This window comes from Dendrobates tinctorius, unplaced genomic scaffold (genome assembly GCF_039654945.1).
Source record: "Dendrobates tinctorius isolate UK_male_01 unplaced genomic scaffold, ASM3965494v1 ptg000143l, whole genome shotgun sequence".
NCBI classification, from domain to species: Eukaryota; Metazoa; Chordata; class Amphibia; order Anura; family Dendrobatidae; genus Dendrobates; species Dendrobates tinctorius.
In genome coordinates, this window is record NW_027361810.1 from 25,347,058 (window position 1) to 25,363,877 (window position 16,820).

Genomic DNA, 16,820 nt, shown 5'->3' on the forward strand with positions numbered 1-16,820 from the left:
ACCACCATGTTTCACTGTTGGGATTGTATTGGGCAGGTAATGAGCAGTGCCTGGTTTTCTCCACACATACCGCTTAGAATTATCACCAAAAAGTTCTATCTTTGTCTCATCAGACTAGAGAATCTTATTTCTCATAGTTTGGGAGACCATCAAGTGTTTTTTAGCAAACTATGCGGGCTTTCATATGTCTGGCACTGAGGAGAGGCTTCCGTCGGGACACTCTGTCATAAAGGCCCGTCTGGTGGAGGGCTGCAGTGATAGCTGACTTTGTGGAACTTTCTGCCATTTCCCTACTGCATCTCTGGAGCTTAGCCACAATGATCTTGGGGTTCTTCTTTACCTCTCTCACCAAGGCTCTTGTCCCACGATTGCTCAGTTTGGCTGGACGGCCAGGTCTAGGAGGACTTCTAGTGGTCCCAAACTTCTTCTATTTAAGCATCATGGAGGCCACTGTGCTCTTAGGAACCTTGAGTACTGCAGATATTCTTTTGGTAACCTTGACCAGATGTGTGCCTTGCCACAATTCTGTCTCTGAGCTCCTTGGCCAGTTCCTTTGGCCTCATGATTCTCATTTGGTCTGGCATGCACTGTGAGCTGTGAGGTCTTATATAGACTGATGAGTGCCTTTACAAATCAAGTCCTATCAGTTTAACTAAACACAGATGGACTCCAATGAAGAAGTAGAACCATCTCAAGGAGGATCACAAGGAAATGGACAGCAGGTGACTTAAATATGAGTGTCTGAGCAAAGGGTCTGAATACTTATGACCATGTGATAGTTCAGTTTTTCTTTTTTATTTATTAATTTGCAAAAACTTCTACATTTCTGTTTTTTTTTCAGTCAAGATGGGGTGCAGAGTGTACATTAATGAGAAAAAAAATGAACGTTTTTGAATTTAAAGGGGTCTGAATACTTTCTGTACCCACTGTATTTCTGACATAAGGCATCATTTCTGTTTTTTTTTTCCTACATGAAAAAAAAATGGACTGCTTTTCACCATCTTTTTGGATCAGATTTTCACCAGTGTTTGGTCAGCGAGTTGATTTTTACCATCAATGTTTCATCAGTGATTTTCTTAGAGATAAAAGAAAAAAATTGGGAAAACTTCTACGGATTAGAATGTTGAAAACGGACGACACGTGTATTCATTGCATACTGATGCTCACAGACTTATGGGCCTGTTTGGGCGATTTTGATTCGTGGATCGGATTAAAAAAAGTGCAGGTCTCCGTGAATTTTGCACGGACATACGGTCCTCGAAAAAAAAAGAAAACGGACATGAAAACAGTTACATAGACTAAGACGGACATATGTACTATGTGTGAGAAACAGACATTTAGTTAAGGCTTTAAGACCATGAGCCCCTTTAAGAAAACTGTTTTTGGCCTCTCGACTAGCGCACATCTTTTTTGTCTAAACTTGGTCATGGAAAGCAGCGGTGACCTGAAGAAGGGGAGAGAAGCTGCGCGACATTTCTCCAGTATCTGATTTTCCACCGCCGCGCTCTTGGCCTAATCATTTAGCCGTTGTTCAGACATCAGAGCTTCGAACTTTCTAATATTAGACAGAAGCTCGCCGGCCCCATCGTGTGTTGACAGGCGGCTGCAGATAAGCGGTTTTCGCACATCAGGAGCCTCAGATATGTCATTATTCAGAGGACACATCACCTTGCAGCTCCGATTATGCACATGAAGGATCCCGATTGTTATTTATTTCAGTAGCACCCAAACTGAGACTAATTATTTTTTGCAAATATGCAGCAACAGAAACAAGGGCAAAGGAATAAAAAATGGCCAAATATGGCACTGAGAATAGAGACTTTCAAAATAATGCCATGAATAGTGACAGTCACAGTGACCATATAAATAGTGCCCAAAAAGCAGTACATAATAAGTGCCTCCATGGAGGCAGAATCAGCAGCCATAAAATCCTGACCTGTTGGAACAAGGTTGCCATGTACTGTATATGGTTATACACACAATTATTTATATATGCTTTGCTTATATAGCGCCATTAATTTCCCCAGCGCTTTACATACATTATCATCACTGTCCCCATTGGGGCTCACAACCTAAACCCTGAACCCAGGACCTCAGCGCTGCAATGCAACAGTGCTAACCACTGAGCCACCATGCTGACCATAATTGACTATGGACAAAATAAGGAATTTTCTAATCTAATTTTTTAGTAAGAAGGAAGCAAATAATGAAACTTACCCAGCTGTAAGAAATTATTTTTGACTTTGCTGTGTAGACTGAGAAAGAGCTAACAGAGCCATGTCATCATTAGAGCGCTGGGTCAGCAGTTCCGATATATTTTTTAAAAAAAAGCTTTACAACAAAATCATATTTGCCAATGTTTCCAATTTTTCAAGTGATGGAGAATTGCAATGCACTTCAAATTTGTAATTGAAAGACACCCCCTTTCCAAAGGCCGCTCCCCATCCAACCACGCTCTGGTCCCCGTCCCCTGAATTTGCCAAAGCATGGTGTAACAACCATTAAAAAAAAAGTTAGGGAACTTTTTTTTTTACATTAGACTTACGTGGCACAAAGTAGATTTGCCACCTTGTCCGAGGGTCCAGGAGGTCTCCCCTTTTTTTGTAGGGGGTGGGGGGGGAGGTAAAATATAATTTAAATTATAAAATAAAAGAACATGGAAAAATAGGAAAAAATGCTTAAAAAAAGTACACAAATTACTCATACATGAATTAATCTGATACTAATGATATGATAAACAGCCATAAAGCTTATATTGAGTGATATAAAATGTAGTTTTATAAAGGGGTCACCATGCCGAAATATATCACAGCTTTCAACCTAGCGCTACGGTATATAATCCAGACACAAAAAAAACACATTCCTCCTCACCAGCAGATGGTGGGGTTGCCCGAAATGTTCCTGTTACCATTTCTCCAAGGCTTGAAGAAGAAGTGCCACTTGGTTTACTGTGGAAATAAATACAATAATTAATGAAACCGTAAAGGAACATTCACTATAGAAAAATAAAAAAAATTCACTACAATTGAGATCTATATAAAATGATAAAAAATATATAAAATATATGAATCCATTGCATGTTTTTGCGCTGATTTTAAGTTACATTTTTTTTTTTTATTATTATTATTTCTACTGGATTCTTGTTACTGGATTGCAGGGCACTGCGTCAGACTTTCACACAGAGTCAGCCATGTCCGCAATTTGCACACACGTCTGGTCCGATAATTTAGTGCTCTGTCTGATCTTAGGCGCACATATTCACAAAATGCTTATATACCTCTTTATTTTACTGTATGTGGTTATTGATGATGGCACTGATAGGGGCTGAACAGCCAGCTGAGGGGGCTGTCAATCATAGGAGCATTCTCCCATAGGTGATTGAGAGGGGCACATTTCTGGTGCTGAGTATCAGGGCAAAGCATAAAGGGTGTAAAGAATTTTTTTTTAAAGTTTAAAAGTGCATTCCGATATCTTACAATTATGGTATATCTGCATCTATCTAAAAAATGTGATCTGTCTTGCGCTACTGGGAATGTAGAGGTGTCTGCGAATGTTCATCTCCCTCCGTTCACTTCTATCAAAGTTCCAAATTTTGTAGAGCTTCTTTCATTTTTTTAAAATTGTTATTTGGAAAGAAAATTTAACAATCCGGGGTATTGTTTTGCTTTCTTCTGGATGAACCCAGTTTATGAAAAACAGGACTTACCCTGTATGAAATCGCCCTCTCTTCTGTTCTTGCTGTATTCTAATATTCTCCAGCCTTAGCGGACTTGGAATGAAGCCGATCTCACAACCTTCTTTAACTAACCTCCCAATCCACCAGTCATTGTTGTATTTCTAAAATCCACAAACATTTGTTTTACAATTTAAGAAAAAAATAATAATTTTGAACAATTTTGACAACCCTTTTGATACAATTTTGACAAAATTTTAAAGAAAATTTTGACAAAATTTGAAACAAAATTTTGACAAAATTTTTAAATTGAAGTTTGAACAAATTATCAATAAAACCAGCCGAGTTATACATAAGTCTTGGGACCGTACTGTACTTCTGTATGTCTCCCTAGCGGTGAAGCTGACCAGAATTACTATATGGTGGCACTCGATCCACAATACTGGAAATTCTGGATAACCAGAGGGTGAGTTAAAAGGAAATTGATGTATATCTGCATGGCTTTCATTACATAACGGAGGCAAGGTATTGACATCACAGTCACAGTTTTATGGCTCTGCAGTACATCAGGAGTAAGTAATATATGGTTGGCAAAGACTTTTGTGCTGAAGAGGTTAATCAAATCCTTCCTCTGGAGATCTGGCACCTGGTCAGTTTTCCTTTTAGCGGTAACAAGCTGCGGTCTGACCGCTGATGTTTTATTAGCTGGTGACAGGTGGCAAGAGAAATCTATCCCAGATTTACCTCTTTAATGTGTAAAAAATCCTTGGCGTCGAAAGAAATAGCAGTGCCTGGTACAGGGACATCTTCATCCAGGGCCCCGCAGTAACTCACATTCGTCCTTACAGCAAATGCCACTGGTTTGGTCTAAGGACACAAAGACCCGTCATGAATATCCATGTAAATCTTACGCTCTTGTCCTACGACAGATATTGACTTTAGCATTTACAGTAGACGCTGCCAGGTTATTAGAGAATCACAGAGGTAGCCGAGCTGAGTTTGATGCCAGGGCAACTTTTAGACTTTCAGAAAACTCAAATCTAGCACTTGGCATTTTACAATCATAGGAGCCTTTATGCAAGTTTTCCCTCCCCCCAAAAAAAAAAAAAATTAAAAAAACAAAGCATAAAAAGTCTGAAATACTTTTAAAACATAAAAGTTCAGGATCGACAGGTCTACAAAGTTTAGGATGGGCAGATCTACATGTGATACTTCTGCCTGCATACACATATCTATACACATCCACCAGAACTAATTCGACCAAAATATCAATGATCCAGATGCCATAAACATTTGAGCTATGAAGTCAAGAAATATCCTGATAAGACACCGGGATAAATCATACATTTCACTGCAATTGTCTCAGAATGTTAGTAGAAAGAGAGGAGCACATCAGACACATACAATCTGATCGGTAACAAAGGTGATAACATGAGGAAAAGCTCCAGTGTCCACCCACACCCCTCCGTTAGAGTAACTGGAAAGTGTGAAGGGGAGAGAGGACAGTAGCAGGTTATGATTGGTAAAATGGATGATAACATGAAGAAAAGCTCCTGTGTCCACCTAAACCCTCTGTCAGAGTCACTGGGAAGAGTGAAGGGGAGAGATGACATTAGCAGGTTATGAATGGTAAGATGGGTGATAACATGAAGAAAAGTTCCTGTTTCTCCACCCTGTGATCACTGGAGGTTGTACTGTAAGGAAGATGACAGTTAATAGGCTGTGATTAGAAAGAGGGCTGATTATATGAAGAAAAGTTCTGCTATTCTCCAGTCTGTTGTCACTGGAGGCTGTTATGAGGGAGAGATGACAGTAAAGGCTCATTCAGATATCCGTGTTTTTTTTCATGTATGAGGAAAACATTCCTAGTTTCATCAATGGGGTTAATCTGAGTTTTTTAACTTTCTCAGAGAAAAAAAAGTTTTTCTACCTTTTCCTATCTAGCAGTCTGTGAAAAATGGACAGCACTCAAATACTATCTGAATGCTGTCTGATTTGTGCACGGATCCATGGACTTGGATCGTTGATTCTGATCCGACACTTGGATTAATATTGGACATTCCACCGCGATTTTGCATGGACCACTCTGTCCAGAAAAAAAATCAGACATGTGAACAGTTCCGTAGACAGTACAAGGCATGAGTGCTATCCATGAAAAACATGACGTCTGAATAAAGCTTAAGAGACTGCTATTAGTAAAAGAAGTGATAACATAAGAAAAGGCACTGTGTCCCATCGTGGTGTCTATGGAGGCTGGGCAGAGGGAGAGAGCACAGCAACAACCATATTTAGTAAGAGGGTTTCAGAAGACAATTTCTTGTATCATCCATCCTGGGGGTCACTGGAGGCTCTACAGGGGTACAGGTAATGGTAGGAGTGGTATTGATATATACGATTCATTTTATGGCTTTGACGTGATTGCTGCACTTTGCTTTACATGTCCTCGTATGGATCTGATATGATGCTTTCGATCAGATTTCTAGCGGTTTCACCTCTCGGTGCGTGTCTTACCTTGGCTCTCTCAAGTTGCACTGCAGCTTGCTGTTCTCTCTCTTGGCGTATTGCTTCTCTGTCTTCTTCCAGAGAGACATCAGAATCGGATGGTCTGCTAGTGTAAGAATCTGCTGATCCCTAAAAGACAGAGAACAGGAATTAGGTCAAGACGCAATGAAAAGAAAGACTTCATAAAGCACATCGGCTAGTTATAGGTTTATACGGGTTATCGTTGGTTTTGGACAACTATATAACGGTCAGAAAAATTAAGAAAAAAAAAGGAGCACACATTGAGACAGATTTATTTATCCTATAAACTTAGACTAAACGGTATGAAAATGCACCAAATGTGTCACACAATGGCTCAGAACAAATGATATATTTGGGGCATCTTTGGATACTTCTGTCTGTTTTTATACTGTCTACTGTTGGTTAAGTTTGCACCACTATTTAGCTCCAAAATATTGCCGCAGTCGTGGTCAAGTTATTGTATATAAGTTATGCTCCTTTCTGCTAAACTACACCCCTTGTAAATAATCCACAAAAATATCTGCAACACGAACACAAAGGTCCAAAACTAAATGCAATAATTGACACAAAAATGTGCAAAATTTGCTGCATTTACTGCATACTTTCCAACTCTCTTAGAATGTCCAGGAGGCTCCCGAGAAAATGGGAATAGATGGAAACTTTCCCAAGTCACTGCAAAAGCCTCCGAAAAGCTACCAAACAAGCAGTGTTTTCAGGGGTTTTTTATGAATTTCGCAGAGATTTTGGCATTCTAGTGGTAGGAAATGGGCTGTATTGTAAAAAGGGGGTTCCTGGGAAATGATTCAGTACACTATAGAATCTCCCAAAAGTTCAATTCCAAAAGTTGTCAAGTATGATTTACTACCAAAGTCAAAGTGCGTTTACAAAAGTAAGTCTACCATAGTGTACCATTAACATCGTAGCTTCAGCTACTGATTTCAATGGAATTTGTTTTTTTTCCAAAAGGGAAGACGTTCGTTACAGCTGCTCTCGAGACTGATGAGAGACACGTAATGGGAGTCTGCTTCTGTAGAATAAGGTTTCATGTTCAGGATACTGTATGGCGAAACACAGCATTTTCTGGGGCTCCGATGTTGTGCTCCAGTCCTAAATATCAGTGATATTCTTGGGTATATTTGCAAAAATGTCTGAGAGAAAACCAAAAAAGGGGAGCTCACCCGGACTCCCAAGAGGAGATGCCTAAAGCTGGCAAGTATGTTCTACAAGAGGAATCCTCTGTAGTAAGGCATGAGGTAGTGGGTCGCCCTCCCAGGGCTGTGGGGTACTCAGTACCGGGCCAGTGTCAGCGGGATGTGTCACAGCAGCGGGGACCCGGCCCGTGGCCCTGGGCGCCCAAGTAATGCGGGGAATTTAATGATTTGAATGAATAGTTTGTGACGCCACCTGTGCTGTTTGGCAAGGGAGATGTTAGGCCGACGCTGAATGCAGATCCTCTGGGGCTGGTGGTGTGTTGCAGCAAAGATGGTGAAGCTCCCCACAGGTGGAGGTGTAGTCCCAGGGCAGTGTAGATGTGGGGAAAGAGGAGAGGCACAAGCGGTGTAGAAGCTGGTACCCAGATGTAGCGGGGCTGGATGCGTTGGCGCAAGAATGAATGGAGGACACCAGAGCTTGCAGTTCCAAAGCTTTACTCACAGTCTGTAGTACACGCAGATGCCTGCCTCCGTGCCGTGTCCTCCGGGTCAGGGACTCCGTCAACCTCCAGGCAAGATAGAATGCTCCCTTCCAATGCTCCGCCAACATGTGCCTTTCTGAACGTCTCCTCTATAGCGCCTTTAAGTGTGAAGTACTCCTAGTACTGAGTTACACTGGAGTGCCTCCTGACAGATGTTCCCAAGAACTCTACTTGTATGGCAGACAGCTGTAGCCTGCTTCGGGGACTCCCTACTCCTGAGTCCCGGCTCACTATTCGTGTTGCTGTTGTGCCCCCAAGATGGGAGTAGTGCATTTACAGCCCACTACTCCACCGGTGTCTGCTGCAGAACGATTAGTGTCCATACAACCTCGGGGACCGGGCCCCGGCCTTGCGCTGAGAACTTCTAGGCAGGGTTCTTCCTCTAACCCACGTCCTCTCTGTTCCCTTTTACTCCTTCGTTCCATTCTAACCTCTCTCTCTTATGGAAGATCAGGTTTCAGTTCAATGTCTTTCTCCTTCTTTCCTTTCCCGTGCCAGCAGACCCAGGTCACTCAGGTCTGCTGCAGCACCTCCTTCCTCCATCCCTCTCTCAGGGATCTTCTTTCCTCACTCCTCTCTGAGTGGCTTCCTCTCCTAGACTAACCTGTTATTCTAAACCTTCCCGCTCTTTTTTGTATTCTCAACTCCACCCGCCTCCCAGTACGTTTCGTGTTCCAATCAGGGAGCCACCAAAGGTGCTCTGCTACTCTCTAAGCAAGGAGCCGCAATGTGGCTTTGCTGAACTACTCGGTTGTGTGGGGTGCGAGTGTTGGAGCGTGGTCAGGAGCCTCCAACTTACCTGAACGGTGGGGCACCACACCTCAGGAGGAGGTGCAGTACCTCTGTGGCGACTGAGCCTCAGGGGCGCCACAGTAGCGCATGCCACAATTTCACCCATTCTTGGCAATTTTTATGGAGGTCCACCCAGGAGGTGGTTGATCGAGAGATGATTGGCGAAAACTCTAATCCACCTATCGCCCACTGTATGTGACTCTTCTGGACATTTGGACCACGAGGCTCCATCACAAGCATTGTGTTGCTTCCGATAAGGTTTTGGTGGTGCCCGAAAGATTTGCAAATTCTGGAAGTGGGTCACCCTCCCAGAGCTGTGGGGTACTCAGTACCGGGCCGGTCTCTCAGATGGGAATGTCACAGCAGCGGTGACCCGGTCCGTGGCCCTGGGCGCCCATGTAAAAGGGGTTGAGTTGGGAATAAAGTTTATAGATGAATGATTTGTGACGCCACCTGTGGTGTTCGGCAGGGGAGGTGTTAAGCCGACGCTGCATGCAGATCCTCTGGGACTGATGATGTAGTGCAGCTATGATGTTGTAGCCCTCCACAGGCAGGGCTGTAGTCCCAGGGCAGTGTAGATAAAGGGTTAGGAAGAAGTGCAGTGTTTGGCACAGAGATGTAGCAGTGCTGAGGATGTTGCAGGAAGAAGGCAAGGACACAACAGGGTGCAGTTTCTTTACCTTTACTTGGCAAACGCAGTCCAGGGTCCTGGTTACAGATGGCACAGGAGCAGGCTAGCCCGGAAGCAACTCAGGGATCTCTCTATCAGATGGGTTGTGTAGTCTCCTTCCTAGCGCTGGCTTGAGGTACATCCAGTACTATGTTACACTGAAGTTCCTCCTTCTTATCTTCTCTTAGAACTACCTCGTATGGCAGACAGCTGTAGCCCTCTATCTCTCTTGGCTCACCGGTCGCTGTTGTGCCTCCGAGTCTTAGGTGGGAATAGAGCATTTACAGCTTCCTATTCCTCTGGTTTCTGTTGCAGGACCTTCAGTATCCATACAACCGTGGAGACCAGGCTCCAGATTATGTGCTCTCACTGGGAGGGAGCTCTCTTTCCTCAGCTCAACCTCCAGCTTCTCACTCCACGTCTACACTCGTTGCCCTCCTCACACTAACTATTTCCCCTCCTGGCCCTCAGAGCGCGCTACTCCCCCAATCCTGGTTCAGAGCTCCCTCTGCTGGCCTGGAGTGGGAACGTGTTGCATGCAAATGATTGACTGCTAGAGAGACCCTTCCTTGCTTTCAAGCATGACATCACCCTCCCTGGAGGAAGGCAATGCCATTGTGGCGACCATACACCTGGGGGCGCCACAGAAGATCTACCCATTTTTTTCCCGTAAACCCTATCATGACTTTGTACATTACAGCTTGTCATGTCAGTATTGCAAAACCGGCAGAATAGAAATTTTTACCAACATCTCCCATAAAGCCGCTCGGTGCGGCTGTAATTTTAGAAACTGGAGCTGTTGCCTGTGCTGCATTATTCAATCACTATAGTTACAGGCAGAATATTGCGGTGAGGCTGCTGTATGTGTGTCATCTCAAGTCTCCCCGGGACTCCCAGAACTGGCTCACATTTCACAGAATTAAAGGGAACTGTACATTGCATTTGTTATGTTCAGGTCATTACTGGTCTGAATAACCATAGTAGGTGCCAGGTTTCTCCCCTGGGGCAGGGGTGCTATGCTTTGGTATTAAATTGTAGTATTATGTAGGAAAAATATGGCTGTATTATGCGGGGTCTTTAAGGTCCAGATGTTGCATTTCTTAAAGTGGCACACAAGAAAGTCATCACGATGCAGAAAATTAGCACTTACAACAAAAACCATTAAACTCATATAGTTAGGTGTCATCTTACAACTTTCTGCATATGAATGTCTTTGCCAGAAATGCTACATCTGTACCATTATTTGCATTATTTAGCTACTATATAACAGTATTATTTTGCCTGTTGCTCAAAATCTTATTTTTTTTTTTTTTTTATCAACATGGCCTTTAAAGCGGTTGCCTGCCTGGGAAGGAACTCAGTACATTTATACATACGCATCAGATTCCTCGCTGGCGTATATTGAAATGTGATGGTGTGACGTGTGAGATTAAAGACAGAACTGGTGTTAAGTTAAAGCTTGAATATTCTCGCTAACAGTCCGATATTTCACAGGACTGTCCACTTATTGGAGTCATGAATAAGACGATTTTATTTTCAAAATAAGACCTCCCTGGCAGTTTGAAGAAGTTTTATTCGAAACGTGCGTCGGGGTTGAGGGACGTCTGACAGCCGTGGCCATAGCCCTGCATTAGCTCATACCACAGGTAACATGTTTCATCTATAACAGTTAGTCTAGCAAAGTATTTCTCATGATGCACTGACACTTTATTAGAGATATTTTTTGCACATATACACTTGCACCTTTCATTACTTCTGGCCCCATACGGATATACAATAGTGGGATGGATTAAGTTGTTTATGACCCATTGTATGAGACAGTGACATTATATATTCTGTTATATTATATGAAATGATATAATTGTGAATCAGTGTGGATCATATAAAACAAACTGTGTATACCGTTTGGGCTATTATTTTATATTCTAAGGCTGGCCCTATACTGTTTTATTGTGAGATGGTCTCTATGTTTTGAGGCACCTTGTTATATTTGTATTTATTTGTGTTCATTTAATTTTTTCTAAATAAAAAATTTATATTTTAATCTTTTAAGTGGTCACTTGTGTATCTACCATCATGGATGTGATGTTTTGGTGGTGGCATAATTGATTGCAGTCTCAAGAAGGACGGAGCAGAGCTTATAATGTTCAGAGGAACATGTATCCACAAAGGTCATATAATACAATGCAAGCACCAGTAGAACGTGGAAGTACAAAGTCATGTCTGAGGTCTCCTTCACTATCCAGAGGCCTCAACTTTTACTTGAGGGACGACAATAGGAATAAATGACTGATACTCTCCCCAAATATTGTTGTCTACTACAACTCTCCACCCAACACCTGACTGACAGTTCCTCAGTGTCCATCTCCTCTGCTGCTGCATCTCTGCTCATCTAGCCTAAATGACAGGTCATTACTGTCCCTCCTCCTCCGCTGCAGAATCTCTGCTCATCTAGTCTGACTGACAGTTCCTCAGTGTCCCTCTTCCTCTGTTGCAGAAACTCTGCTCATCTAGTCTGACTGAGAGCTCCCCATTTTCCCTCCTCTGCTGCAGAATCCCTGCTCATCTAGTCTGACAGTTCCCCAATGTCCATCCTCCTCTTCTGTAGAATCCCTGCTCATCTAGTTTGACTGACAGTTCCACAGTATCCCTCCTCTTCTGTAGAATCCCTGCTCATCTAATCTGACTGACAGCTCCCCAGTGTCCCTCCTCCTCTGCTGCAGAATCTCTGTTCATCTAGTCTGACTGACAGCTCCCCAGTATCCCTCCTCCTCTTCTGTAGAATCCCTGCTCATCTAGTCTGACTGACAGTTCTCCAGTGTCCCTCCTCCTCTGCTGCAGAATCTTTGCTCATCTTGCCTGACTGCCAGATCATCACTTCCCCTCCTCCTCTGCTGTTGCTGAATCTCCGCAAATCTATCCTGATTGACAGATTCTCTGTATTTTTTTGTGTGCTGCTAAATCTCCATTCTTTTAGCCTGATAAACAGCTCTATCCCTCCTTCCTGCTGTTGCTGAATCTCGCCCCATGTGGCCTGCTTGAAGAACTCTCAATGTCCCTCTTTCCTGTTGCTGATTCTTGACCCATCTAGTCTGATTGACAACTCTTCAGTGTCCCTTCTCTACTCCTACTGAGTCTTGGGCCCACCTTGCCTAATTGATAGCTCCTCAATATCCCTCCTCCTCTGCTGCTGCTGAGATCCCACTCTGCTCAGTACAAGCTGCAGTTTTCAGTCAGTCTGAGTGGGTAAAGAATTAGCTCATGAATATATCATAACTCTTTCAGTCTTATTTTAATATTAGGCAGAAAAAAATACCAAAAAAAGAATTATACAGTCATTGAGTGATAGATTTTCATAGAAAGTACACCAACCCCACTAGGTCCAAAAAATCTGTTTGAAAATGTATGTAACTTGTATTGTGGTGGTTCACATGTGTCTACTGGACATATCCAGTATTTAGTCGGCCCCAACAGGATATCAGAGGATCCTATTCTACGATCACACTCAAATGCAATATTGGTCCCAAAGACCCAGGAAAACAGCAGCCCCTTTAGAAACTGATCACAATCCACTACTAGGGTGTAATTATTACTGGATAATTCACAAACAACCTAATAGATCCTATTGATAGACATGTTTTGTATACATGGTGGGGTCCTCGGTATCATTGACCCAGAGCCCCAGTGTGACGATGCTTCAGGGGGAGGTGACCAAAGTGGATGCAATTAGCAAATTATACAGCTTGATCGACAAAGGGCTGCTCAATGAAGATGTAGGATTGACCCAAAATGTATAGAATATCTATGGAACTATTGCTTCATCCATAGGTGGCCGGTGGCCATGGCATGGTGGCACCAAATGGTTTACTTGGCAGTGTCTTATTCTGGACAGGTACTGTACAACCTGTGGATGGGCAGCTACTTTACTTTCCTCACGTTACAAAGACCTTCTGGGGGGGACTGGTTTGCGTACAACCCCTCAAACTAAAGCTACAAAGTATTGGAAAGAAGAGCACGAGTCTATACGTCTGAAGATGGATGGTTAGTGATGATCAACCACTAAAATGCTCGAGTGCTCGAATTGAACAGGTTGGACACTCAGACGGACTCGACTCGAGTACCGAGTGTAATGGAAGTCAATGAGAAACCCGAGCATTTTTCTGGAAGACCCTAACAGGAGGGTTGGGGAGACAGAAAAATAGCTGAAATGAATGCTAACAGCACACAGATGGAATGGGGAAGGCGGCCGGACGCATCTCTTACTCCAAGGTCACAGCTGGGAACAATGTTGTCAGAGTTTTGCACCAGTTTTACGGATTTACAATAAAACATACAAAACCGAACATAGAGTGGATTTTTCAGGGAAAAAATGTTAGGAAAAAATTCTTCCTGTATAAGGACTTGTATATAAAGCAGAATTAAAAAGAGGAAAAATAAAAGCCGCCTCCTCCACCCCTTAATAGCCGGGCCACCTCTCACCGTATTTCCCCATCACCTATGACTACAGTAGATGACATAATAGAGGGGGTAATAAAACTGTACCCACCGGTAGTCATCGGTAAATGTAACTTAACATTTTACTACCTTATCTGGGCTGTGGTGTGTGTGACATGGTCAGGCACATCCTGTTTAATTTATGAAGGAGGGACTCTGAAACTAACAAAGCCTATGCGGAAAATGCAAGAACTGCCAAAAATGAGAAGGAAGAGGCACGCCGATACACCCTGTATTAGACATAAAGGAAGACCTCATACACATTCTGTTAAAATTGTCAGGGAGTGGGACTCCTAAACTCATAAAGCCTATACGCTAAAGCCTCTTTCACACTTCAGTTTTTTGCATCAGTCATAATCCGCCAAAAGGACAGATGGCGGATCCGTTGTAGTACTGATGACAACGGATGCCACCCGTCCGTTTTTTTGACGGATCCGACAAATGAAGAATTTTAAAGGAATCGCAGGAGAGAGAGAGAGAGAGAGAGAGAGAGAGAGAATTTTTTTTGTCCGGCACCCAGAAAGAATTTAGGGTTAAATGAGTGTCTGGAGGATCCGCCACAGAATAAAACGTTGCAAGCTCCGTTTTGAAATCTTTGAGGATGGTGACGGACAGCAACTTTTGGCGGATCCGCAAAAAAAACGGATGCAACGGACGGCAATCCGTCACAATCCGCCAATAATGGAAGTCAATGGGGAAAAAAACGGATCAAAAGAAAATTCCGGATCCGTTTTTTTCAAAACCTGGCGGATTGTGACTGATTGTAAAAAACTGAAGTGTGAAAGAAGCCTAACTGCAAGGGCTGCCAAAAATTAGAAAGGACTGCAATAAACCCTGGAAGACACATAGAGGGAGGCCAGTACACAGACCCTGGGCAGCAGCAGCCAAAGTGCAAGTGCTGGGTGGGGGCCACTGCGGTGAGTGATTCGGTGTCCCTGCCGAGGGGTGAGGAGCAATGTGCAGGACAGCGGCGCTACAAATGGACTGTAAGGCGATAAACGCTGCCTACGTACCTCTAATCCAAAACTCTCTCTCTTCCACCAGCTATCCTTACATTGCATGCAGGTAACAGTGGCTTTAATAGCAAGAGGATAGTATGTGGCCCTGAAAAGGACTGTTATTTTAATGGTGCAGCAGGAATATACAAGTGCTGTAGGAATACACAAGTACTGTAATAGCAATTAAACACATATATATATATATATATATTATATATACACACACACACACCTGCACTAATCTAAGCTCTCCCTCCTAGATCAACTCTCCCTGAGCTGCTTCCAGGTGAGACTGTGCCGAGCATCACAGGGTCTTATATAAGATCTGATGACGCGATTCGGATGGCCAATCACACTAATGCCAGTAGCCAACATGGCTATAGCTTTACAGTGCATGAAAGACAATCCCTGCATGTTTATTGGCTGTCTAGCATTTTTTGCTGCAATCTGACATACAATTTTGAATATAAAAAGTTATACATTGTTATATTGTTTTAATTGTCTTTTTGTTACATTTTTATATTTTTTTAATGGAATTATTCTTTTACCTTATCCTTACTGCTGTCGCTGATCCTACCCCTTATCCTAGTAGCTGCTCAGTCTCTATCATATCAGTTGCTGCCTATGCAGAGTGCAGCAGTAGAGCCGAGTTAGTCATCAGCAGCTAGGCGACGACAAAACTGACTTTAGTTTACAAAGAACTTTGTCATTTGACTTAGTGGCTATGCAGAGCGCAGCAGCTGATGACAAACTAATCTCGACTGCTGCACTGAACTGATGGCAGTAGCCATTGCATAAAGTTGCATCCAAAATGTCCTACTTCAAAATGGCCGCCATGGTCACCACCCATCTTGAAAAGTTTCCCTGTTATGATTGAGTCACCGAGGAGGAAAAACAAAAACAAGCTAAGCCACAGAAAACCAGAGAGGTTGGTAACTAAGTGGATTGCAGACCCCTGATCCTATCCACACAACTAGCAGTAGCCGTGGAGCGTACCTACGATGATCCTAGACACCTCGTCACAGCCGGAGAACTAAATAAGCCTAAAGCAAGACAAGGGGAAATCTAAACTGCCCCAAAGCAATAGACAGCCCCCAAACATGTATTGTTGGTGAGACAAGATGAAACACAAACACAGATAGAACAATAAGCTGAGCAAACGATGGGGCCCACACTAACTAGAAAGGACAGGAAAGGAAAGATGCTGTCTGCAATCACGCACAAAACCCTGCCAAAAATGTCCAACACTTTCTGATAACAAAAACCCTGAAGTCGCTAGACTTCAATTCCCTATATCAGCACTCTGGTATATTCTGAAGACAGAGCAAAAAGAGACCAATCTGATCAGGGACAAAAAGCAAACTGGCATAAACAGAGACATAAGAATGGAAATTCAGCACAGCCCCAGCAGGGGCTGGCTGACCACAAAAACTGAGTAAACCAGACCAAATCTCATGTAAAAAAAATAGCAGAGCAAACTTAGCTTGAGAAGGCAGGAACAGAACTGGAAACCAGAACCTCAGGGCAGGAAAAAAATCACCAGCACAAAATTAGGGAGTCGGCTGTCTTAAATCCAGTCAGAGACTCCTGATGTCCACTCGCAGTCCTCCTCCTCAGGTGGGAGGTCTCTGCCATTTAGATCAGCTTCATTACCTACTGTCACCACCAGAGGGAGCCCGGATGGAGAACTCACGACTCCTCTGTCAACACAGCCAGCTCCACCACCCTCACCAGAAGCCAGAGGTAAACCAGAAAATGAGTTCACAACATTTCCCCCTCCCATATACTAATGTGCCACAAACACGAAGTTGATGTCACCAACCATTCCCATTTTATTTAGGTGTATCCATATAAATGGCCCACCCTGTAGAATATCGGTACCTGGTGCCAGGGATCGGCATGGAAGATGGAGCCCACACATTTGGGTCGAAAGATAATTCACTCCTCATGTTATATCATTCATGGCGTTAACTTGTA

The 16,820-nt window shown here is 43.2% G+C and overlaps 1 protein-coding gene across 3 annotated transcripts in view; it reads right to left on the reverse strand.

The window, feature by feature from the left end:
• Positions 1–16,820, reverse strand: part of CACNB4 (calcium voltage-gated channel auxiliary subunit beta 4) — a 120,832-nt gene that overhangs the window by 29,072 nt on the left and 74,940 nt on the right. For all 3 annotated transcript variants that reach the window (XM_073545628.1, XM_073545627.1, XM_073545629.1), the window contains 4 exons: positions 6,185–6,304; positions 4,418–4,540; positions 3,707–3,837; positions 2,872–2,948 (listed from right to left, as the gene is read on the reverse strand). In XM_073545628.1, the coding sequence (XP_073401729.1) occupies positions 2,872–2,948; positions 3,707–3,837; positions 4,418–4,540; positions 6,185–6,304 (451 nt within the window). The remainder of the gene's footprint in view (positions 1–2,871; positions 2,949–3,706; positions 3,838–4,417; positions 4,541–6,184; positions 6,305–16,820) is intronic.